Here is a 25,029-nt window from a genome sequence, read left to right as displayed (position 1 = left end):
TTATAAAACAACGATTTATTCGCAGAATTAATTTAAAAATGATTGAAAAATGAGTGAATGAATGAAATATATCTGATTTTGTTTGTCCCATTAATTTTGTATCGTTCAAATAAATTGGCATAAGGGGATTATACTGGTGAGAATGTTCAAAGCGTTACGATGATTTTTCGTATAAAATATAGACTTGTGAGTCAATTTGAATGAAAACATTTCTTTTTCGATGTTCATGAAAATTGATATCGTAGACATTTAAAACGTTTTGAAGTTCATATTCTTCCGGATGCAATATTTTATTTAGAAATGTTTTTTATTATAAATCCAACAATCAAAATATATATTTATGTTTTATTTACTAAATAGGTTATAGTGTAATCTGCAATTGAGAAAACGGAAGATTTCTATAGTTTAAATCTATTGAGTCGAATTGTTATCATTGTTAATTAATTATTTTTTTTGTCTATTATCACGCAATTAAAATTATAATTTACGCAAATTTTATTTTTTAACTTTGTTTTAAAATGACAAGGAAATTAAAACATATTGAAAATGCCATCTTGTTTCGTTTTCCCTTTGAGAAAATGAGGAAACAACAAATTAAAATAGCATAAGGTATGTCAATTTTTTCTTTATTTTCTTCTTTTAAAATTGCAACTGAAAAGAAATCTATAATTTTAAGCAGCAAGTCATCACTTTAACACTTGTGTTAATTCAATTTCGTTTTTACATTGTACAGATATATTTTTATCAGCAAGAAATCAATTTGAAGAAACAGAAAAACTCTTTGCCATTTGATTTTGTATTTGATTGATCAACAAAAATTATTTCTTTTGTATTTTTTAGATCATGTTGTTTTCGAATGTTTTGTTGCTCTGTGTTTTTGTTTAGGAACAATTGAATTGAATTTTCAAAAAATAGTTTGCTGACGCGATTTTTTTTGTGATGTAAAATTCAAAATTAAATTTTTAAATTAAAATATTGGATACGATTAACTCAATATGGGAAGATTTTTCGTGACAATTCAAGAAAAATTGGAAAATCTTTCGAAATATTTTGAGTCAAATGTAGTCGCAATTACTTTTCAAAATGACTTCCAATTTTTTTTTATAGAAAATTCGTGAAAACAAATGAAATCTAAAAATTTGGTTTTCAAAATGGAATTAGATACAAAATCATCAAATAGAATATTTTTATTATGCATGAACGGATGTATGATTGCAAAAAATAAATTGATTTGAAAAAAAATGAGAAATATTTCATTATTAGTACCTAAAAATCCTGCAAAAAAAGAAGAAAAATTCAAAAAACATGATGAGCATATTACTTGATTTGAAAAGGAAGAGAATAGAGTTAAAATAAAGATTTTTTTTTATTATTTCGAGGGAAAATTCTAGTAAAATTTCATTAATTGGTAAAAGAAATATTTAATATGAGAAATCATAAAGTGAAAGTTTAATTAAATTTTAAAGAAAAAAAAATTAATTACGAGCGTAAGAAGAACGCACAGGTGCAATAAACCTAATTAAACAAAAAAAAATGAAGAAGTTATAATGGAATATCCAAGCCAACTAATATATACATTTTAGAAAATAAAGAAAATGAGAAAAGAATTGTACATTTTTATATTTAAATAAAAAAGCAAAAAATTAACTCTAAAAAAATCACAAAAAGAAGAAAATGATGAAAAAAAGCGGGATAAAAATTAATTTCAAGTTACGGAAAAGATTTAGATAAAATTACAAATTGATTTTCCTCAAGCTTAATTTTTTATAGTTTAATTTTAAAAAATGATGAAGATGAAGAATAAGGAGAAAAAAAATTATGTTCAACGAATAGATGATAAATGAATATTGTCAATCATGTTTTAAGTTAATTTTTCTATTTATATAAAATATACTCCATTGAAACAAGAAACAAAAAAAAATTAAATTAAATGTAATTATTAAAATAATGCATTAATGTAAGATTAAAAATAAAAAATGATGAAAAAACAAACAAAATATTGATGTTTATTTCAATACCTATGCGTATACACAAAAAAGAAACACACACACAACACATAAAAAATATATTTAATAAGTACTTATTATGGATATTAAATAAATATATAAATAAAAATCATTCAGTAAAAAATTAGAGGTGTTTTCGTATGCCGATCCAATTAATGCCTGCATGGATAATATGATACAATGGGACTGCGTAAATTGGTAAAATGTCCACACTGAACATAATTACACCAATTACTAAGAATTATTATTTAGCTACAAAAGTCGAATTTTACACATGTCATGTTGTGGCAAAAGATAAAGCGAAGAATTTCACTTTATCTTTAACTATCTCTTATTGTCGTAAATATTAAACACGTACTAAACACGGCAAGTGTAAAACGTTGTATTATTACGAAATCTACTACTTGTTACGTACACCTAATAATGGAGATAAACAAGCAACCGTTAAAAAAGGCATCATACGTCAAGGACATCTGAATAAAAACTATATCGATGTCTTATCATCTGGTATCGACACCGACGCCAGAAATAAGTGTTGAGCAGAGCAGTGGGTATTGTGATCTTATATACCAAACTGTGTGTCAAAACTAATGTAGTACGGGAATTCGCTACAAACTCTGCAATATACATAAATCAGAAGTAGTAGCCATCGTAATTATATTGATGTACTAGTCGTTTGTTATCATTATAAATTTTTTTAAATCCCATAAAACTGTTACCTTAATCGACTTTTGCGAGCTGTTTATTTCTCACAACCATCTTAAACCTCTTGTTGAATGCTGAAGAATACTCTCAAGTTTTGTACGGTTTTTAAAGCAACATGTTAACAAAATTTTAATTGGAAAGGAATCGTCCTTAATGTTAAATAGCAAACCATATGGAAATTCGGTTCTAACCTTTCAGAGACGGCAAGAATTCCACATACTGATATTGAGACTGATACTGATGAATTTTACACATAAGATCACATAAGCCACAGCCCGTCGTTTTTTTATCATCAAAGTGATCTTTTTTCCTTTCAACGTTACCAGACTTGTGTAATAGTACATTACGCCCAAGGTTCCAAATTTTCTACTTCGGGTCGGGCCATAACGTCCCCACTCGTCAAAATAAAAATTTGAAACCTCGTACGTACAGTGCTTCTGGTCGGTAAATGCGAAAAATGTACTCAAAAAATTGCATTTACTGACCAGAAGCACGTAAAAGAGGTTAATTTGCTACTTCTAAGGTATGAAAATATTGGTTGTTGTAAGTGAAACATTACAGACATTACATTTTACGAAGTGGTACCAGTTGCTATTTGCATCTCAAGTTTGGTTAGCCAAACAACACATATTATATTATTCCCATCGCACAAAAATTTACAAAATTTGTGGAATTAGAAGGCACTTCAGAATGGTTAGTAGGGTGTGTCGATTTCAATTTTTATTTTTAGAGATTCCGGATTCCGACCTACTGCGATTCACCACCGCACTAGCAATAATAATCAGCAAAAAGTTTTTTTAGAAGTCAATATAAGCTTGCACCATTGCTTTTTCAAAAATTTTCGTAGCTGGATTATGGGTCCGAACCAAAAAAAAATCTACAGATGCTTTTGCAGAATTTTCACTATGTACGGCATCTAGAGGGTCTACCAGAACATACAAAAATTAAAAAAAGTTAAAAAAATGTTCTACCGTCATTTTGGTATAGCACCAAGTTTCACCGGGGTGCAATTTTCAAGAATCTTGTAAGTGAAAAAGTCATCTCTTTGGGTGAATTTTTTTCGAGCTATTGTTGCAATAGCTCATTTTGTAGGTATTTCAATAGCGCATCCAGCAAACATACAGTTTAGATAGGTAAATTTAAATATTTTTTTGGTTTCGCTGTTGGAAGGCCAAAAAATGGGGCAAGAAATGTACATATAAAATAATTAAAAACTTTTCGATAGGAAAATCGTCTTGATTAAAAAATCTATTAGAAACATCGAATAGTATTTCTAGGATTAAATCCATATCAAACCAACTCAACGATTCCTGAGTAATAGATAAAAGCCAGGAAAAATAACGACAACACTGAAAACTCCACTTCGCTGTTAGTATAATTGTTCGACTTCTTGAAATTTCTCCTTAACGTAGTTCATTCACAATGATAACCCACGAAACTCGTCACTGTTAGCAACGTGTTTATTATAACAATTTGATCGCTCGGTAACCATAACGTTAAATATGGATTTTTGTAAAAATATTTTCTTTTCTATTGCAGAAAGCAACGAACGAAAAGAAAATTGTACTAACAACAATAATTGAAGGTAAAACCGCACTATTTGTTATTTTGCTGAATCAGTTGGCAACGAGCATTTGATAGAGAAGTTAGTAAGTTTTAGTAAATGTCTTAGACAGGATTTGAAATCGGATAATAAATCTTGTTTGTCTAGTCTATTTAAATTGATCGAAAGAGTTCAGTTATTGACTCAGTATAAACATATAATACCTGAATAAATGCAAATCATTTTGAAGTGATTCGAATTTAAATGTTGGTGGATCAAGTGATAAAAAAATAATTTCAATGGATTACGCAAGGTCACTGAATGGTGAGTGTATTTTTCGTCCTAAAATTTGTAAAAAAAAAAGATTTTTCTTAAATTTTCCCATACAAAAATTATTTTTTCGGCTTTGAGTCTTCCCTGAAAATCCTGTCAGGCTACGTGCCTGAGTTCAAGGCTTGAACTTCAAAGTGTCCTAAAGAACGCAAGTTCAATAGAGCTGCATTGAAGTCTCATCTAAGTTGGAGTTACTTGTTCATTAATCAATAGTTCACAATTTTTGTCTTTTGACTGAATTGCTTAACATTTTATAATTAATTTTATCCGCATAAATTGTCACTCTAGTACTTTGAATAAAGTACGTTGAAAATAAATACGGGTAAATGTGTAGGATGATTTTAAACAGAAGAATTTTATAAATAGTTATCGGACAACAACAACAAAAATAAGCTAAGAGTTTACTAGTGTCGTCTGATACCTGTACCAGAATATGATTAAAACAAATGAAGTACAAAATTTCGTTACTGTTGCTTGTCTTTTCTGAAAGGTTGAACGTGACGGCTTTGAGTTAGTGGGTTATTATAGAGTGGTACATTATGTAATTTGTACATATATTGTCCGTTTGACAACTGGTTTTGAATAAGTTGTGATGTTTGTAAATTCTTTCTCTAGCAAACAAAGTACAATGATACAACAATGATGGTAAAGACACTTTGTTTTATAAGCGTTATTAAGAAGGAGAGTTTCTTAAACTTGTTTTGCCCCCTAATTCGATTATTTCAGATAGTTTGTATGCTAGATAGAGCAGTGGCTCTGTTTTTTTACACGTTACGTTCATTAGTTTTTATTAACAAAAAAGAACTTGACCTTGCGAAAATTTAAGTGTACTTTAAGTATATATTTGACATTGCAGAAGCCACGGAAACTTTGTGCTAGCAGCTGCTTCCACCTACGTAAAAAACACACACAACGAGCCGATCTAGATGGAAATTGATTTTGTGTAACAAAAAAAAAATTATTTTATGAAAAGGACTAAGATACAATTTTATTCTAAAGTTTCTACGATATAAGAATCGACCTTTTGAGTAACCTAAAGAATTTGGAAACAATATTCTTCCACCTTCTTTAAATGTTTAGGAGTTTAGACATTCAAACATCCATTAATCTTTCAATAATTCTTATTATCACCAGAATCCAAGCAAATGATTCCAAGCAAAAAAAAATGCAACATCATTATTACCTAATTAGTTGGAGCACTTTCGATCAATTCAGAGATTTCGTTTGTCTCCAATTATACCGTTGGTTGCTGTTTGTTGATGAGAACACTTTCATTTAGTATAACATTGATACGAATTAGAAAGATCATATTTAATTCATTTTCTTTCGAACACTTCAAATGAAAGAAAAATTAGGCATCTCCAGTCGCTTGAGCACTTAAGCATGAACAAATATCTTATATCATTTGGACCATATACATACATACAGACTATTTAATTGAAGATTATCGCCTTTTCTTTGAAAACAAAGTTGAACACCATTGAAGATTGTGGTGAGCAATTCATATTCATGCAGACAAAAAAAAACACGAAAAATTAATTGCAAAGAAAATTAACAATTTTATTTAAAAAAAAAATATTTTCAATTTCGAAATTACTCTACCAATGCAGTTAAAGATGCATGTATATCGAATTGAATGAATTAACTTGAACACGAGATGATGTGCTGGTGCAGTGAAATGAATAAAAAAAAATAAAAATAAAAACGTTTACCATCCATTTACCATGTTTTGTGTTATCGACGATAAATAAAAAGTTTATTTTTTAAGTTACAAAATAGGCATTTTATGGCCACTATGTCACACAAAAAATGTATATAATTCGATAACGCCATTCATATCATTTGAGTGTGTGTACATATATACAGTGATGGCATATTTAAAATCAGATTTTTTTCTGTTGTTTGATCAATACCACAATCGCGTTTTATAGCATAATTTTGTATGCATAAATTACAGCCCCGCAAATCAATATAAATATTTGGCGCCTCCATGGCAACAAAAATAAATAAATTAATGAATGGAGTTCGGGTAAGATTGATAACAAACCTGAAAGCAGCCGAAAATGTTATTCTAAAATCCTTTTATTATTAGAAATTGGTTGTAATAATGGGAGACGACTATTATATAGTAGCCATATCACGACATATCCGATGAAACACGACAGTCGATAATCATAAATTGATCATAATTTTCTTCGAGTTAGATTAATAAAGTCAGAGTTATAGAGTACTTAATCAGATCTTATTGACAGAATTTACAAACAGATTTTTGAATGATTTTGCAATGAAAGTTCGCTATTCACTTACTATCTTTTTACAGAAAGCATAAGCGTATTTAACCTTTCACAGACTTCACGCATATCAGTGTGATTAACAGTGTTACTGCTTCTTTTAATTAACAACTTACAAGTGATACTGGCACAATCTTTTACTTCATTTCTCATAACATTCAGTTTGCTATATCAGAGATTATGAGTCAGAGTCTGTCATTTATTTTTGTCGTCGTTATAGATACCAGATGAACGAGGACAACTACGATTAAATAAACGCGATTCAAACTCTTTATTGAACAAATTTCAATGGTGTATCTCTTAAAGGTCTTAACGATCTTAACACTGAATTAACAAGCTTTGAATCTGTAGCCTTTAGTGATAGAGCTACCACTTATGATTGTTTGGCTTGTATGTTTTAACTCATACAACGAAAACAAGTCATTTATACATAGATCCTACTTGGATTTCATCGGACGGCATTCGGCATACATGAAATGGAATCTAGCACATGTACCAAATTATTTTTCCTAGCTTTTTGAAGCTTTTTGAGAATTTAGTACACGCAATGAAATTTGTGTGCCAGTTTTGTGCTAACTCATTTATATCTAGCAGTTATGATTGAGTCTGTGAGTCAATAAATTTGTTATTTTACAAGTTTTCGCAGTCGAAACTAGGATATTCGTCCTTTTACAAAATGTGGCAAAAAAAGCTATGGATTTTAAAGGCATCGAGACTCATTCAATAATTTGTCTCGAAACTAGGAAATTCGTCCTTTTACGAAATCTTGCAAAAAAGTTGCGATGTCTTGGAAGAATTGCCGTTTTCCGACCTATCGCTGGAAAACCTAGAAAATTCGTCCTTTTACAAAATGTCGCAAAAACGCTATGGCTTTAAAGGCATCGAGACTCATTCAATAATTTGTCTCACTAGCGAACATATAATACTATTTTCTTCGTTGTGTACTTCTAGCTTCTACAAACGATCATATTGAAATAAGAATAAACAATCACTCATTCCGTGTTTTTTGAAGTCTGAAAATGAGTTTACGATGAATGCAGGAACAAAGTCGAAATTAGTCACGTCAGCCCTATTGAGCAGTCTTCGTCGAGCAGCTAAACGTTGTTCCTCGAAGCGAGACATCACAATTCCCCAATTTTTGTCAAGGCTTTTCTTTATAGGTAAATAATGTTGACTTGCAGTTACAGGGACGCTGTTTTGCACTAATTAAGTACGGTTAGTGCAAAACAGCGTCCGATGGTCAACTATGTTTAGCACACTACTCACTTTTATTTATTTTTCCATTATTGCTGTCGTACCGTGTGCCAATTTCGCAAGTTGCATGGTGCCAAATTACTCTTCAGACCTCGCTTCAGACGATGAATTTGGCACTGTGCTAAATTCACCTTTCAATGGAAACTGGCACACCTTAAAGGTCCATGGTGCCAAATTACCCTACCCCCATCAGACTCTGAATATTTTCTATGTTAATTCTTGGAGCAGTGCTATAGCTATAGCTAATGTGGTTTTGTGTGCCTCGAACTCGGTTCTTATCCTAGTCATATATTTTTTGAGGACCAGTCATCCGCAAATTTTAGAACTTTCTTTGAAAATTTTTCCCTTTCTTTCACTTTACCTATGTCCTCGTTCCATATGTCATTCAAAAACCTTTCATTTTTTAAGGATACATAACGATACTTACACTTACCCTGATTTAATGTAGTACCCATTACCTTTCCTCTTCAATTCCTTCAGTACATCATTACATTTACCTACCATTAAATTTCGCCTTCAGGTCGCCCAGATTTTATCGGATGCATAGACAACGAAGCTCTAGACTTCGGACAATTGGAATCATTCATTCATGTCGCGTCTAATGCTTCAACTTCTGTCAACGGATCGGTGTCCGTGAATTCTACACCTTCACATCTACCAGAAAGCCCTCCCGATTCGGGATCGGAGCCTCCATACAGTCCGATCGATTTGCACGGACTCAATCTTGCTTCATCAAATGTTAATCAACTCACCGAATTACATTTGACCTCCGGCTGTACAAATGGAAATCAATCAACGAATGCTGATTATCAGCAAGATACTGTTTTGCCGACAAAAAATTTGGATCAATCTGTGCTCGAGCTGAACAATGTTGGAGATATTCATGCAAATGTTTATCTAAATGGTGATATGGATGTATCGAATCAAGGAACGTCTAATGGCTTGGCAACATCAACAACACTTTGTATGAAGAGCAAAGACATGTTATTGGGCGGTGCAAGTAATGCAGGTCATGAACAAATTGTGCTGCAACAGGTGACTTGTAACTTTTCCTAACTTTTCGGATTAGTTTTTAGCGGTTTTTCCGAATTTTATTTTAACGAAAACTGGTTATAGGATGCAACATTATTGGAACTAGACGGGCACCATGTTCGACCTTATTTGGAGCGTAACAACTCCGATATATTAAGTCTAAATGGACCTCCACCAGTGCAACCAATATCCTCTGACGACTTAAATCGATTGTTGCCTATGGCTCATCATTTATATCATCATTCCCCCAGCAGTAATTCGACAATGTCACCCGTAAGTGGAACGACAGGCGGTCGACGGAAGAGAAAAATTGGTATACAAGATCTGAGACAAGTTCAACTGGTAAAACCTGAACCCGTGAGTCCAATTTGTCAATCAACCTTAGAGCCTCCATCTCCAAGCTCGAATTTGAGTGGACTATGCTCACAAATTGACAGTGCAACTGCTGATCAGTCTACGCAGAATTCTGATTCGGGAGACTCATGCTCGATGCAATGTATTCGTTTTACTCCGTTTCAACAGCAGAATTGGCATCCATTGTGCGATCAAGCTCTTCAGGACTTGTAAGTTAATGTAAATTAGATTTTGTAGCACTCTCGATTGAACGTTTAATTTGTAGGCCGATACCACATTACCGCGTAGATGCTGACAAAGGTTTCAACTTTTCCAATTCAGATGAAGCGTTTGTTTGCCAGAAGAAAAACCATTTTCAAATCACTTGTCATGCACAACTGCAGGGTAGCGCCGTATTCATCCGGACGAGTAGTGGTTTGGAGAAGATAAAATCGTTTCACTTGCACTTTTACGGAGTGAAATTGGAAGCACCCACACAAACTATACGAGTTGAACAGAGTCAATCGGATCGATCTAAGAAGCCATTTCATCCAGTCCTGTAGGTTTTGTGAGCAGGAACTAGGCTTAGACTGTCACTGAATACTTTTGTGCTCGTTGTAGGATCGATCTACAAAATCGTCAGGTCAGTAAAGTGACGGTGGGACGATTACACTTTTCTGAGACGACTAGCAACAATATGCGAAAGAAAGGCCGCCCAAATCCGGAACAGAGATATTTTCAACTAGTTGTTGGATTACACGCCCACACTCAGTCGGGTCATTTTCCAGTAATTAGCCACGGAAGCGAAAAAATTATTGTGAGGGTAAGGTTGTCGGTCGACTAATGTCAGTGTAACTCGTTTTCACACTCCCAATTTAAGGCCTCTAATCCAGGACAGTTCGAAAGTGACGTTGAACTATGCTGGCAGCGTGGCGTCACTCAGGATTCAATATATCATGCGGGGCGTGTTGGTATCAATACTGACCGACCGGACGAAAGTCTTGTCGTCAATGGTAATCTGAAAATCTCTGGACATATTGTTCAACCTAGCGACAGTCGAGCTAAAGAGAAAATTATCAAATTGGACACAGTACAGCAGTTGAAAAATATTCAACGTATTCGGGTGGTAAAATATCGCTACCAACCGCAATTCGCTGTTCACAGTGGACTGGCGACTGTCAATGATTGTGACGATGTTGTAGACACCGGAGTGATTGCGCAGGAAGTGCGGAAAATATTGCCAGATGCGGTAAAGGCAGCTGGTAGTGTATGCCTTCCCGATGGTTTTGTGATTGATAATTTTCTGGTCGTGAATAAGGATCGCCTTTTTATGGAGAACATTGGTGCTGTCCAGGAATTGTGTAAAGTGACGGGGAAGTTGAAGAGACGAATTGAATCGATAGAATGCAGGTTAAACAGTTTGACCACTGGAGGTAAGAATCGACTAGATTAGAGTTTAGGTTCTGATGATTAGTGATTTGTAGCCAGTCGGCATACACCCTCATCTAAGCTGCCTCTCAGTCTGATAGTCTCAGATGATAGTTGAAAATTTTGAATAACTTTTTTACAGAAAAAGTTTGCGTTATCAACAATCGCCAGCAGCAGCACAACAATAGATGTCGTCAAATGTCTATTTTCACGCTTCTTCTGTTGATTATTTGGTACGTACTTCGATGTTGCTGTGTTGACGTACTCTGCAATGTAAAATACACTTTCAGCCTTGCAATATTCATCGCCTTCTACTACAATTCAAATCAAATGAATCACTTCAAGAATTGGCTTAACATACCAACTAATCAATTTAAGACGATTGCTCCACTATGTGGTCCGCAGAGTACAACGGACAACGACGATTCAAACGAACTGTTGCGCGTTTCCCATCAATATCAAAATAACATCAACGATACCGGTCAGGTGAATGAAGCTCGTCAGTTCCGGTTTTGGAACCTATCGAAAGGTTGGTTTGTCATTTGTTTTAAACTGAGAACTTTTCACGGGATTTGTTTGGTATTCGTTAACCAGATGAGACACAGTGCTTCATCTAACAGTTGGACATGGCAGTGGTGGTATAATAAACGCCAGAAGACATAGATGATGGATACACAGTACAATCAAATGGTTTGAAAATGTTAAATAAACAAAAATGTCAATCCACAATTACTTTGAAATTAAAAATTATCTTCTTCATCAGTAGCCCACAGCAAAAATCTTTTAATTTACTTTTGCAACACAAGAAATTGGACGCGTGAAAGACATTAGAGGAAATATGATTATCAGAAGGTCCGTTTTGATTTTTAACAAGTTAAATGAGGCCGAATAAGAACGTTATGACTTCTCGACATAGCCACCAATTACTGATGACAATTCCTCAGGAATTATTGAAATTCTTATGTTTTTTTTAAGGCCAATCAAAAGAAGAAGTCGTTGAACGTGCCTCTTGTTCACTACTTTGAAGTGAATAACATGATTATCGATATCAAGTTCACATGCCATTTGAGCATAAAACGTTTAGATTTCAATTTCGTTTTAAAATGATTGTTTAATATCCATTTGGAATACGTAATTCACAGCAGTAGATACATTCTCATAAACAAACAAATAACCAAGTAGAAGAGAAAATCTGATTTGACATTTGCTGTCAAATCTTTGGCTGCGCACTTCTTTCGGTATGTGGAGAGCTATCATCACGTCTATAGCCGCGACACCATTAGTTGCGCAAATCAGAAAGAGATGGACTTCGGATTATTGGTGTTCTGATTCATATTTCACAAGTTGTAGGACTGCAAATAGACTGATTTGGTTGGAAGCAGGGCCTAAAATAAGGATTTTTCCGCGAGGAGCCAATTCGTGATTAGGGCACTATTTCTCTGTTTTAGGGGCACTAATTTTTGAAGTCATTTTTATCGTCGCTCCATTTGATGAAAAATTATTATTTTCGCTAATACAATTATCAAAAATTAGGAATTATGAATTATCACATTTTTCTTTTGCGTATGTTTTATCTATTGAAAATGAAAATGTGATAATTCGTTAATTTCGTTTTCTGTAGTAGCTGTTTTACCAAAGTGCTATAGTTTGTGACGCGAGCGAAGCGAGCGAGATTTTTTTGATTCGAAGCTCCTGTTGACAAAACTAACACTAACTGGAACACCTTCAGTGAAGTCAAGGCATTTATTTTAAAACGCGAGCGAGATTTTGTTTAATTCATTTAATGATTCTACTAAGAGAAATTGTAGCTTAGAGCCCAAATTAGAAAATTTTCAAATATAAACCGACCTAAGCAATTGTGAAGTGACCCAAAACTTTTAACTTTGTATGTTGTTTCTGTTGATTAATGCGGATTTAGCTAGCACTTTCAAATGATATTGCAAAGATTTATTCTTTAACTTATTAATTACATTAATGTTCGAGCAGGCACTTAAGTTACGCTGGAAAGTAGTAAAGGAGCCGAGGAATACCTCTAACTATTTTCTAAGATTCAAAAGTCTAACTTTACATTTTTAGAAAATTATTTGGAAGTATTCTTCGGCTCCTTTAATGTGTTAAAGTTTATAAGTAATATGAGAGTTGTCCTATATGAACCATGAGTTGTCCTATTTCATACAAGTTCAATGAACCGTTACTTCGTCCCATATACACTTCACGGTTGCTAACCTTATTAAGAAATTGTAAGGGAAGAAGAAGCGCCGCAGACAGATTTTTTTAATAAATTAGTACAATCGCTAAACCGAACTGGTGTGCATACGTTATTTTGCACCAGCTGGTCCCATTTGAAATTGTATGTGACCAGCTGGTGCAAAATAACGTATGCACACCAGTTCGGTTTAGCGATTGTATACACCTACAGAAATTTTACATTTCACGGAAATATGTTTGGGCCCAAGCTATGGGACCACTTGGGTCGAAGCCCTGGTTGGAAGCCAAGTCAATTTTCGTCTTTTTCTTAAACTCATTCACAAATGTTTTCATGTGATACCCCAGTTCTTTTATGTGATATTTATTAAATGTTCGTTTTAAGTTCATTAATTGTATTTGTACTTGAGTATTAAATAAATAAAATTATTGAAGAAAACAATGTACATAGATCAAATATAGATGAAGACCGATGCCATCATCTCGATAAAAATATGTTCTGTTCGCAACTTCTATGTAGAGGCAGACTTTTAAAAGTTTGCAACTTGATAAAGACAATTCTAGATGAGCCAGCATGAGACAGAGGTCTATTCGACCTGTTCTATACCTATCTCGCACACATCATTCAACGATGAAAAATGGCTAGAAAATGTTTTCTGTTTCTTATCCAGTGATTTCTCTCAAATTTCACCATCTCAATTGTTTTTCTTGTCCGTTAACGTTTTTCTTGTTTTACATTCATAATAATGGACCGGTCAAAGAAGCGGATAAACAAATCTGCAAAAAGAGACAACCTTTTGTTTGAAAAAACTTCCGATATTCGATTTGATAATCAGAAGAAATTGTCGAAACGACGAGTTTTCAATCTAGCGAAAGGTCCCAAACCGACTATAAAGTGAGTACACTGGCTTCAAATGCTGACGAAAGTCGTCGCTTATTTGCGATTATTTTTTTAGAGCAATAGACGTTAGCCCACCGAAGTTGATGGGTCACTTTCAATGCGATAGATACGGCAAAAATTTGGTGTTAGACGGTTTTGGAGGTATCCGTGTATACAATCTGCCCGTTGAACGAAAAGATGTCGTAACACAAAGTAAGGATTCAGATATCGAAGATGTTGTTGACGACTGGGAGCAATTAGTCCGAAAAGAATCGAATGATCATGCATCGGTACAAAGCGTGATCATGTCTGAATGCAATGATTTAAATTTCAATTTACTCAATGGTTACGTACCGTTGAAAGATGGAGGAAATGAAGTTTCGTTCAATGGAATAATACGAGACAGGACTGCTGGTATGCGATGGTTAATTAAACACCACAAAAATTTCAAATGCGACGATAGTAAACGGCTATTCGACATTGATTTCTTTGCTGGTAATTAAATTGCAAATTTCTACGTTTCATACAACGACTATTAGAACAAAATTGATTTATTTTCAAGGAAACGGTGTGATACGATCAATAATGACTTCTCAGTTCAGTCAGTACGAAGAAGTAGCCCACATTGGCGTGACCCTTTTCAAAGGAACATACTATATGTATGACGTTAGCCCGAGCGACGAAAGGGGCGGAGAGGTCAATAATAAACGATCTTTTGCTGGGCTACGATTCGAAGACTTCGTATCCCGAGGAATGAATGGCGAGGAAAGTGGACCATCAAATGGGGAACAAAACAACTATGCTGACTCGATTAAGTACCACAACGTCGTTCAATTTAACTTCCACAATTTTAAAATGCTCGTTGCTGGAGAAGTGGACTGCGTGATTCCGGGATCATCGGCGGCAATGGGAAAAAAACCGAAAGTAGATGACTTCATTGAAATCAAAACATCAGCACCGTTAGAAGACCGATACAATCCATCACGTAAAAGTCTCGCCTTTCGTTGCGGTAAAATATCGTCATGGTACGCGCAATGTATCCTGATGGGAGTGAAGCATGTGGTAGTCGGAGTTAGAGACGAGAAAGACGAGTGCGACAAAATTACTGTCAATCGAACACATGCTTTCACATTGGAAGAACTGCGGCAAAATTCGAATGGATTTTGGTCTAAGAATCGATGCTTCGATGATTTGAGAAAATTTCTGTGTGTCGTGAAGGAAAAGGTGATCGTTGACGATCCGGAAATTATCAACGTCTTTGTAGTTCGAGACGGTGTGATAAGTGATCCCGTAAAGAAGAAATATGAGGATGATCCGATTCATTTTCCGGATAATTCAGAAGTGGTTAAGCTGATGAACAAGCTGCTGCTGTGACGTACGAGTACGTCAGTTTAAGTTTCAAAGACATGTGTGTATTGAATGAAGAATGAAGTGATATCTGCTACTATAATCGTGCTTTTATGATAATAATAAAATTTTATACGAACTACTTGTGTGGACTTCTAATTTAATATGGGACACGCTTCGAATTCGCCCGAAATTTTTCAATAGTGGTACGAGTTTAGCGAAACAACATGTTTCTTTTTCTTGTTTCTTTTTCCTGTTTTTTTTTTCTTCAATAATTTTGTCATAATGGTCGTCTAGAGGAAGAAACCGCTTCCTTCAACTTTAATAGATAATTCCAGTCTATTTGTTTGCAAAATTAGCAGTATTTAGTTCACGGTCACGGTTTCAAAATATTTAAGTATTTCCTCTCAAAAATATTTCCATTTCTCACAAATGTAAACTTTCTTTAATAAATAATTTCGCTCTTTCGAAGTAAACTTTTCCTAAAATTATTTTTTTCGTGTATCAAAAAAATTGTCTCGTTTAAAAATTGCATAAAAATCCTAAATTTTCCTCAGCACTGATAGAACTCTGGATTTCAATCTTAATATACAATTGTTAAAAGTTTCCTATGTGCAGAATAAGCACCAGCTGAATATCACCAGCTGATCTACTAACACACACTTACCGTATGATAAACAATCAAAACACATTCTGAACAATTTGTTTACTTCAATCATACGTGTTATGTGCGCGCATAGATTACGTTAAGGCCAGTTCATACTCGTATACATTTTTGCGATATATGCGACCATGAACTGGCCTTAACGTAGAAATTCACTGTGTGTAGGTTGTCTTTGAATTGTTTACAATACAAAGTGTTTTTATTCGTTCACCAGCTGGTGCTTATTCTGCACATAGGAAACTTTCAACAATTGTAGTTTCATGGAAGAAAGTTTTGTAACAAGATGCTTTTCCGTTGATTAAAATTAAAAAATTGGTGGAAAAGTCCAAAGCCATTATCGCCAGATTTTTAAGAATAAAAACAACCACTGATATATGGCTAGTCTATTTAAATGACGCGCACGCAATATAGTTTTAACATCACTAGTACAATTATTTGATTAAATTATAATTTATTTTGAATGTGGAGGACCTCAGCCTTGGAGCGATACCCATATGTGGTAGTTTGGTGAGGGTAGAAGACACAGTATTTATCTGTTAAGTAGTCACTACTACATATGAGTATCGATTCTGAGAAATTATCCGGCGGTCATATTTTCGGCCGTTCATCATCAAATTTTTTGAAGTCAATATTTGCAACGCAAGTACTCGACCTCAGCTTTCCTCAGCTCTGATCTATTTGACCCAGTCTTACTATCTCATTTTATCGAACACATAATTCGACTGCGGCAAAATGTCTTCAAAATTCGTTTTCAATTCGGATTTTTAAGAATAAAAACAACCACTGATATATGGCTAGTCTATTTAAATGACGCGCACGCAATATAGTTTTAACATCACTAGTACAATTATTTGATTAAATTATAATTTATTTTGAATGTGGAGGACCTCAGCCTTGGAGCGATACCCATATGTGGTAGTTTGGTGAGGGTAGAAGACACAGTATTTATCTGTTAAGTAGTCACTACTACATATGAGTATCGATTCTGAGAAATTATCCGGCGGTCATATTTTCGGCCGTTCATCATCAAATTTTTTGAAGTCAATATTTGCAACGCAAGTACTCGACCTCAGCTTTCCAACGATCCCATACACGCCTTTGTCCTCGCAACCTTACGGAAATTAAATCCCATTTGTCGACTTTTGGCCACTTACAACCAGCCAGGTATTGAAGATCAAAAATATCTGAGACTGGTTTTGGGACCTAGGCACCAAGGCGTAACTAAGCATATATAAAAAAGTCCTGGAAAAAATACTGCCGATTTCGGTCGACCGGTCAGTCGAAATTCAAAAGAATCCCTGTTTATAATTTGTCAATTTTGTTTCTATTATATTTTTGAATACGCAAAAGCTTTCTTCTCCCAAAGCTATTATACCTACCAAAGCCTAGACACCTCCAAAGAAATAGCTTACGTTCTTCTTACTCAAATGCACTCATAGAATGGGACATGGATCTTGTTGACGTTTTTACCACTTGTCAGCAAATTTTCTGTAGCTGAATATGGCGCTGTTGTAGTTTTCAGGATTAAACTTCAAGAAACAACCGTATGCAACTATCAACTATGAAACCAAGGATGTCTCTTTTGTAGTTTTCAGGGAAAAGTATTTATGTCCTTACATGAAACTCAAGGGATACTGCAGACTCGAAAGATAATAGATTTGAGAACAATATTTTCAATATTTTTTTTTGCTGCTTTGCCATACAATATGACTGCTTTGTATACACTTACACTATATTGAAAATGTCCATAACACCTGATAGATAAAATGTCAGGTTTTACCAAAATCAGCAACTTTGAAAATTTCATTACATGAATACATCACTACTAACATAACAGCAAGCAACTCACATCAAAAATGAGTGGGACTCTAATTAGAGTACTGAATATACTTGAATAACAAATTGTAGTGCGTTGAAACAAGGTATATGTGGTTGCTAAGGAGCTTTGCCGAAAGACATTACTATAGAGAATTTGAGATGCCTTGTTTCGTTGCCTTGTTAAAACCAACAATACAGGCGAGAAAAAACAAGAAGTTACAATAACATTCCAATTCAACTTTTTCCTAGCGGTATTTAATCCGAATGCGTTACCGATGTTACTACATTTAAGTATTAGTACAGTTCAGACAAAAAAAAATCGAGTTGTCTCGACGCACATCGTACAGTTTTAGCGAATTATAAGAAAATGAAACTACTTCGCGCAGCTCGGAGAGTGAATGTTTTTTTTAGTTTCTTCTACAAAATGGTTCGAAATGATCATATGAATAAATTAAACGATGTGCGTCGAGATAACTCGAAACTTTTTTTTGCCTGAACTGTACTATTAAATATGTACATTGTACATGTATTATAACACGCATGTCGCTTGTGCATTAATTAACCTTCATTGGATTGTATTCGTTGAACATGTTATTTGTTTATTCACCCTGTACAATAGTTATTTGTTCAACGAGGGAAGAAAAGTTTGAAATTGTATTCCTAGGGTGTCACTGCTGAAACTTTGGAAGCCTTTTTTGAAAAAAAAAAACATTGTGTTTTTGTACTTGGAAAAAAAGTTAGAAGTTGCATTTTCTCGCAAAACACCCTTGAAATGCAACTTTCAACTTTTCTTCCCTCGTTTAACAAATAACTATTACGTATCTGATCTGTTGTCGATGGTAGATTTTAGGCAATTTAACCGTTCACAACAGGTGCGTATACTACGTTTCAGGTCGACAGAGAAAAATTCGGTAATGTTGTCCCAAGCAACGGACAATCAAGCTCCGAATTCTCCAAATTACTTCAATAATGTTACAAGTTCTCGTAACAACGGTTGGACAACGGCAGTCACAGAGAACGGACGTGTTTATGCGTTGCTCTCTAAAAGTGTTTCTTTTGTGTGGCTGTGTGTGAATTCATTTTCGATTTTGTCTAATTTCTGTGCCAACTTTTACGGCTTTGGTGTTTTTATTTTGCTGTAATGTTTAAATGGTGAAATTATTTTAAAGGTTTTATTAACGAAGTCAAAGTGTTGTTCTCGTAGGTCATTTTCTCTTTGATCAATAAAGTCGTTCTCGCCTCATTGTGCGATATCAACAATTGTGTTATTTCCTTTGTTATTTAACATGTGCTTCGTGGCGTCGGTTTACGGATTAACAATCGACTCTACCAGAAGCTAATGCTAAATTACGTGCTCGATTAATGTACGAAAATGACACATTGCCGTATGGCATCTGGCAGTCAATTTTAGTGCAGGTAAGGTACAAACGCTTCGGGTTCTCATTTGACACCCCAAAACCACATAGCAAATTTTTACAAATTTGCTGTGGTACAATCCCAAGATACAGAAACTATCTTGTACTCCAAAATGACCGCGAGGTTTAACAGATCTATTGATTGATACGTTGTATGGATGTCAAGGGATATGACGAAATACGAATCATTCAAACGCTACAACCTGCAACGCCAGAACGAGTTCAGTCACATGGTGGCATGGCGATTTATACGAAGAGGCAACTCATGGCCTATGGTGATTAGACACTTGCTATTACCTAAAACTAATAGCCGTAACCGTAACAAAGTCGGAAATATCAAAAAACCCAACATTCGCTTTCTCCATAAAAGAAACCATATCGACATAATGTCAATAGTAGAAAGAGCTACAACATGACAATGTTGATAGCGCCATCTTTGGGAAAATGTACAGGTCAATTAGTGATGGTTGTGGTATTCGCATACCACCCACGGCTTGGAGAATTCACAACGTATGGGACGTTAACACACGGTCGATTTGTGAACAATCTAAGTCGGGAGAGATATGATGTAAAATCACAGTCCATATGATCAAGAGACTTGTACAATAGCACAACAGGCCCATCTGAGGCTTAGGTGCTGGGCTTACACCCTCCCATCTAATCTAATCTAATCTAAGTTCTCGTAAAATGAGATGCACTCCACCAGAAGGATTAAAACCTTCTGAAGCAGCTTCAAAACATACCATGTACGTTCATTAATTGTTCATTTCAAATTGAAAACTAAAAAAGATGCGATCATCCAGCAGAAATAAGTTCGATTTACCCCTTTTATGCAATTTATAAAGTTTGCAACTTAATAAAGACATATTCTGATGAGCAAGAGATCTATTTGACCCAGTCTTACTATCTCATTTTATCGAACACATAATTCGACTGCGGCAAAATGTCTTCAAAATTCGTTTTCAATTCGGACCAGTGATTTCTTCACTTCAAAATTTGATTTTATTTATTTTTCTAACTCGTTTTTATGTTTAATGCGTTCAATGGGACCTAATGTTACCATTGTAATTGTTTTCACGAGTTTTGTCCGTTAATGTTATTATGTCTAACATTCATACAATGGGCTGGTCAGAGTCGCGGATTAACAAATCTGCAAAACGCGACGACTTTTTGAATGAAGGGACTTCTGATATACGATTTAATAGCCAAAAGAAATATTACGGCTTCAGACGCTTTCCCGATCAGAAGAAAGTTCGCAAACCTACTATCAAGTGAGTAAAACTTGGATCCCACGTTGTGTAAAATCGTCGCTTATTTGCTGTTATTTCTTAGAGCAATAGAGGTTAGTCCACCGAAGTTGGTGGGTCACTTCGAAACCGATAGATTCGGAAAAAATCTGATGTTAGATGGCAGCGACGGTCGCATGCGTGTGTATAATCTTCCAGTTGAACAAAAACACGTCGTGATACAAACTAAGGATTCGGATGTCGAAGATGTTGTTGACGACTGGGAGGAGTTATTCGAAAATGAATCCAAAGCTGCAGCTCCATTACATACAGTGACTATTCCTGACTGCTACGATTTGGACTTCGATTTACTCAACGGATATGTACCACTGAAGGATGGAGGAAATCAGATTTCGTTACAAGGAATACCCTGCGACAGGACAGCAGGCATGCGATGGATGGTAAAAAATCGCCAGAAATTGAAATGCGAAGATGGTAGTCGACTATTCGACGTTGATTTTTATGCAGGTAAATTACCTGAGAAGTCGCTTCGTCATTACAACTATTAACAAAATCGATTAATTCAAGGAAATGCTGCGTTGCAATTGATAATGTCGTGTCAGTTTAATAGACATGAAAAAAAGGCCATCGTTGCGGTTATCCTTTTTAAGGGAACACATTTTCTGTTCCTTATTGATCCCCAAAACGAACGTATTCACGAGGTGTCCAATAAACTGTCATTCAGTGGAATAAGATTCGAAGACTATGTATCTCGAGGAGAAAATGGAGAAGAAAGTAAACCATCGAGTGGTCTGCTTAACAACTACGGAGACTTCGCAAAGTACAGCAATGTCGTTCGATTCAATTTCCACAATTTCAAAATGCTCGTTACCGGGAATGTGGACTGCATGATTCCAGGATCATCGGCAGCTGGAAAGAAACCCAAAGCAGAAGACTTCATAGAACTGAAAACATCGGCGCCACTGGAAGACAAATACGATAAATCGCGTATGAGTCAAGATTTTTGTTGCAGTAAATCGTCGTCATGGTTCGCACAATGCGTTATGATGGGAGTGAAGAACGTGGTAGTTGGAATCAGAGATGCAGATGAAGGATGCAGAAAAATTACGGTTAAGAAAACACGTACCTTTACGTTGGAACAGCTGCAACAAAATTCCAACGGATTTTGGTCGAAGAATCAATGTTTCGATGTCTTGAAGAAATTTCTTTGTGCCGTGAAACAAAAGGTAACTGAAGACAATCCAGATATTATAAATATCTTCGAAGTTGAAGATGGCTTTATCAGAGGACCAGAGAAGAGAACTTATTCGGATGACTCTGTGCGTTACCCGGACATTTCCGAGGTTGTCGAACTGATGAATAAGTTGTAATGCAACAAATAAGTTTGCAGGATGAGTTGCAATGGCTTCTTTTATATGTAAGTTTAAGTGATATCAAAAATTTTGATATTTTTCATTTTAAATTTTAACGATGTCGCGAATGATGTTTAAAAGTTTGTTTTTCTATGCAAATAACGTGACTTCTATATTTTGTACTTCTTAACTTTTCCAGTAGGTTTTAGTGTTTAACTTCTTAAGCTTTCCAGTAGAGGTGTCAATGTTTCAAACTCTTTAGTGAATTTTAATAAACTTTCTTATGAGTTTGCATTTCAAATTTCTCGTATTTTAAAAAAACTTATAACCACCTCCGATAAGCTGCACTGCAAAACTCTGCACTTTTCACCAAAAAAAAAATGGGTAAAATGCAGCTGTATTGAATCACTTCGTTTGGCGTGCTCAGTAATTAGAATCCTCTACATAACTTCAGCGAGATTTAGCCTTTTCAGTAATTAAGCTGAGTAACAGATTCGAAAGTCGTAATTGTACATACCATGGTGATATGCCTGCCGTCTGTGTAAATTTAGATTTGACACAAGAAGAACAATTATTTCCATCATTTATCCAAAGCACAACTGTGCTTTGTATAATCACAATTTGAATTTGAATTTTGGGTAGATCAGTGAATGAAAAAATGATTTGAAAAATAATTGAACGAACTCCGATTTAAGAATATCGTGAAATAATAAAGAAAATGGAAACCCCGTCGTTTATGGAATCAGAAAGAAAGAACATGGATGAAAGAAATTGCTGTTAACACACTCGCTGAATTTCGGCTCCCTCGATTGCTGTTAAGGAGTCAGGACATACCTCCAAAAAAAATTCTAAAAATCTTAAATTTTATCTTTTATTTTTATAATTTTTTTTTGAGGTGTTCCCTGACTCCTTAACAAAAATCCAGGGAGTTGAAATCTGACAAGCCACAATTGTCGGCACTGTGTTAAGCGAACACTCGTCTCTATATTGGAAGAGCTGCAACGAAATTCCCATAGGATCAGTATTTTGATTGACCCTGAAAAAGGATTAGTAACAATTTTTTTACGGAAGGCTTAATGTTTTTGAAAAATAGTTGTCATGTGAAATAAATCGAGTATGAGGAAAAATTGCAGGAAAAATTTGTCATGTTTTGAACAATGCATTCTTGTAGAATTAAAGAACTTGGAAGTAGGAATGAGAAAGAATGAGGCAAGAAAATTACTATGAAGCGATGCTTTGAACAAATATTACTAGCTTACGGATGGCTCTATTTTACCTGTGGTCGTCAAGTATTTGCTTGGAAGACAAGTAAGACCAACCGGTTATGAGTTGAGCTTTTGTTGAATTAAAGCATCGTCGTGGTTCGCATTCTAATGTGAGTGAAGAATGTGGTAGCTGTATAAAGGCAAGAAGAGAAAGAGAGCCAGAGCAAGGTCCTAGCTACATGGGTGCAAAAGTGAGCTGAGCCTCGAGCACATTCTGAGATAGTTTTATCTCAAAATACGTCAATCTTTCTGAACTGAACACTTTTTCGTATTGATTTTCGACCAAAATACACTCAAAATTTTCACGTAGGCTTAAAACTTAAGAATTTCTGGCTGCAGATTAAAGATTCACAATTCTCGAGTATTAGATTAGATTCGAAGAATTTTTTACTATCGAAAGTCACACTTCTTGAGAAATTATTCTAGAAGACACGAAGGATCTAGTAATTATAAGCCAGAACAAATTTTACAATTAAAATGCTTTTTTCAAATGTGATAATTCAATTCAATATTTCCTTAAAGATATTCTGAAAATAAGGTCTATCTACGGATCAAGAAAATTACTGTTGTTCGAATACTCTCATTTTTACAACAAAAATAGACTTTAGTAAATGTTTCTATGCTTTGAAGAAATTTGTTTGTGTCACGAAGGAAAAGATCTTCGACGATCCAGAAATATGACCTGAAATCCGCATGAGCTTTCCAGATAACACCAAGATTGACGAATAGATGAATAAGGTGTTGTGTAAGCATACATAACTGCTTATATGAGTAATTAAGTTTCAAAGCCTGTTTTTTGCATGAACAACGTTTACTTCACAATGTTTACTTAAGACTAAATCCATCGTACATTCCCACGAACAAAATGACGTTTCAATTATCCAAATCAGAACTTTGAATAATAACTTCTGTTGTTTTACGGCAGCTCTTGGTTGTTAACATGTTATAAAAGATTTGTTTTTCTTACAATTAATAAGGAAATACCCACCATAAGTATTTCCGTTGCCACGGTAAGGAAAATTTAGAAATGTCATTTGAACAATAACAGATGTAAACCACTGTATATAAGGGATGTAGGTTTGAATAACAATTTATACAGCAGCGTATAAATGTCATGTCGAATTCTTTACTTCCGATTATGAGTGGATTCAATCTGAAGTATATATTTATCAAAAATTTTGGTATTTCCCTTTCTAAATATAAGCTACGTCGAGGATGATGTTTATAAAGTTATAAATTTATATAAATAGCTTGACCTCTAATTTTTGTACTTCCTAAATTTTCCAGCGGGCGTACATGTTTTGCTTTTGAAATGCTTCCAATTGAGTGTATATGTTATATGTATTAATTCACCATTTTTCTCGCTCCGATGATATTAAATTTGTTCCGAAATTGCCAATGAATTTCCTCGGAAAAAGTCTGAATAGGAGTTTAGTTCATATAGATATTCAGATAGTCTGAATACTTTACCAATAAATCAGGCTTTGGTTTCATTAAAATAAAAATCTCTGCACTAGAATGACGTGTTTAGGTAAACTGGATGTTTTTGTTTTTGTTCCCCAATATTTAGCACCCCAATTACCCTTTTAAGAGAGTTCGTTTTCATAGTAAATATTACCTTTTTGAACTTTTTTTGGGGAATACCACTAAAAGTCTTGGGGAACTTTAATTCTCTAAATTTTGGTGAAGATTGCTCTGATATTTTGGTCCAAATATCACTTAGAACATTTGTGGGCAAGTGAGGACGGTTGTCATATAGAAGTAGAAAACATTGTGCCGTGTATGCATCTGAAAAGTTTGGAGTGCTCACACTTTAATCATTCAATTCGCATTGTTGGCGCACATTTTTGTGTATAATTTTAATTTTGAAAGATTATTGTTCACAGAACTTTGTTTTAATTTTTCGAGTTA

The 25,029-nt window shown here is 34.6% G+C and overlaps 3 protein-coding genes across 3 annotated transcripts; all 3 read left to right on the top strand.

Annotated features, from left to right (window-relative positions):
* The first annotated feature begins 4,344 nt into the window (after positions 1 to 4,344).
* On the top strand, positions 4,345 to 11,698 carry LOC119080989 (myelin regulatory factor-like protein). Its single transcript, XM_037189635.1, has 9 exons — positions 4,345 to 4,578; positions 8,653 to 9,167; positions 9,249 to 9,727; positions 9,784 to 10,056; positions 10,119 to 10,320; positions 10,378 to 10,930; positions 11,068 to 11,158; positions 11,216 to 11,454; positions 11,520 to 11,698. Exons 1-9 carry the CDS (start codon positions 4,554 to 4,556, stop codon positions 11,540 to 11,542), a joined length of 2,400 nt encoding a protein of 799 aa, XP_037045530.1. The 5' UTR covers positions 4,345 to 4,553; the 3' UTR covers positions 11,543 to 11,698.
* A 2,038-nt stretch (positions 11,699 to 13,736) lies between these two features.
* On the top strand, positions 13,737 to 15,493 carry LOC119080987 (decapping and exoribonuclease protein-like). Its single transcript, XM_037189633.1, has 3 exons — positions 13,737 to 14,025; positions 14,087 to 14,505; positions 14,573 to 15,493. Exons 1-3 carry the CDS (start codon positions 13,877 to 13,879, stop codon positions 15,382 to 15,384), a joined length of 1,380 nt encoding a protein of 459 aa, XP_037045528.1. The 5' UTR covers positions 13,737 to 13,876; the 3' UTR covers positions 15,385 to 15,493.
* Positions 15,494 to 20,126: 4,633 nt separating this feature from the next.
* Positions 20,127 to 22,154, top strand: LOC119080988 (decapping nuclease DXO homolog). Its single transcript, XM_037189634.1, has 3 exons — positions 20,127 to 20,525; positions 20,587 to 21,008; positions 21,069 to 22,154. Exons 1-3 carry the CDS (start codon positions 20,356 to 20,358, stop codon positions 21,869 to 21,871), a joined length of 1,395 nt encoding a protein of 464 aa, XP_037045529.1. The 5' UTR covers positions 20,127 to 20,355; the 3' UTR covers positions 21,872 to 22,154.
* The last annotated feature ends 2,875 nt before the right edge of the window (positions 22,155 to 25,029 follow it).

The sequence above is a fragment of the Bradysia coprophila genome, unplaced genomic scaffold (assembly GCF_014529535.1).
Source record: "Bradysia coprophila strain Holo2 unplaced genomic scaffold, BU_Bcop_v1 contig_350, whole genome shotgun sequence".
Classification (NCBI taxonomy): Eukaryota; Metazoa; Arthropoda; class Insecta; order Diptera; family Sciaridae; genus Bradysia; species Bradysia coprophila.
Note: the sequence above shows the minus strand (reverse complement) of the source record. Positions and strands in the feature narration are given on the sequence as shown.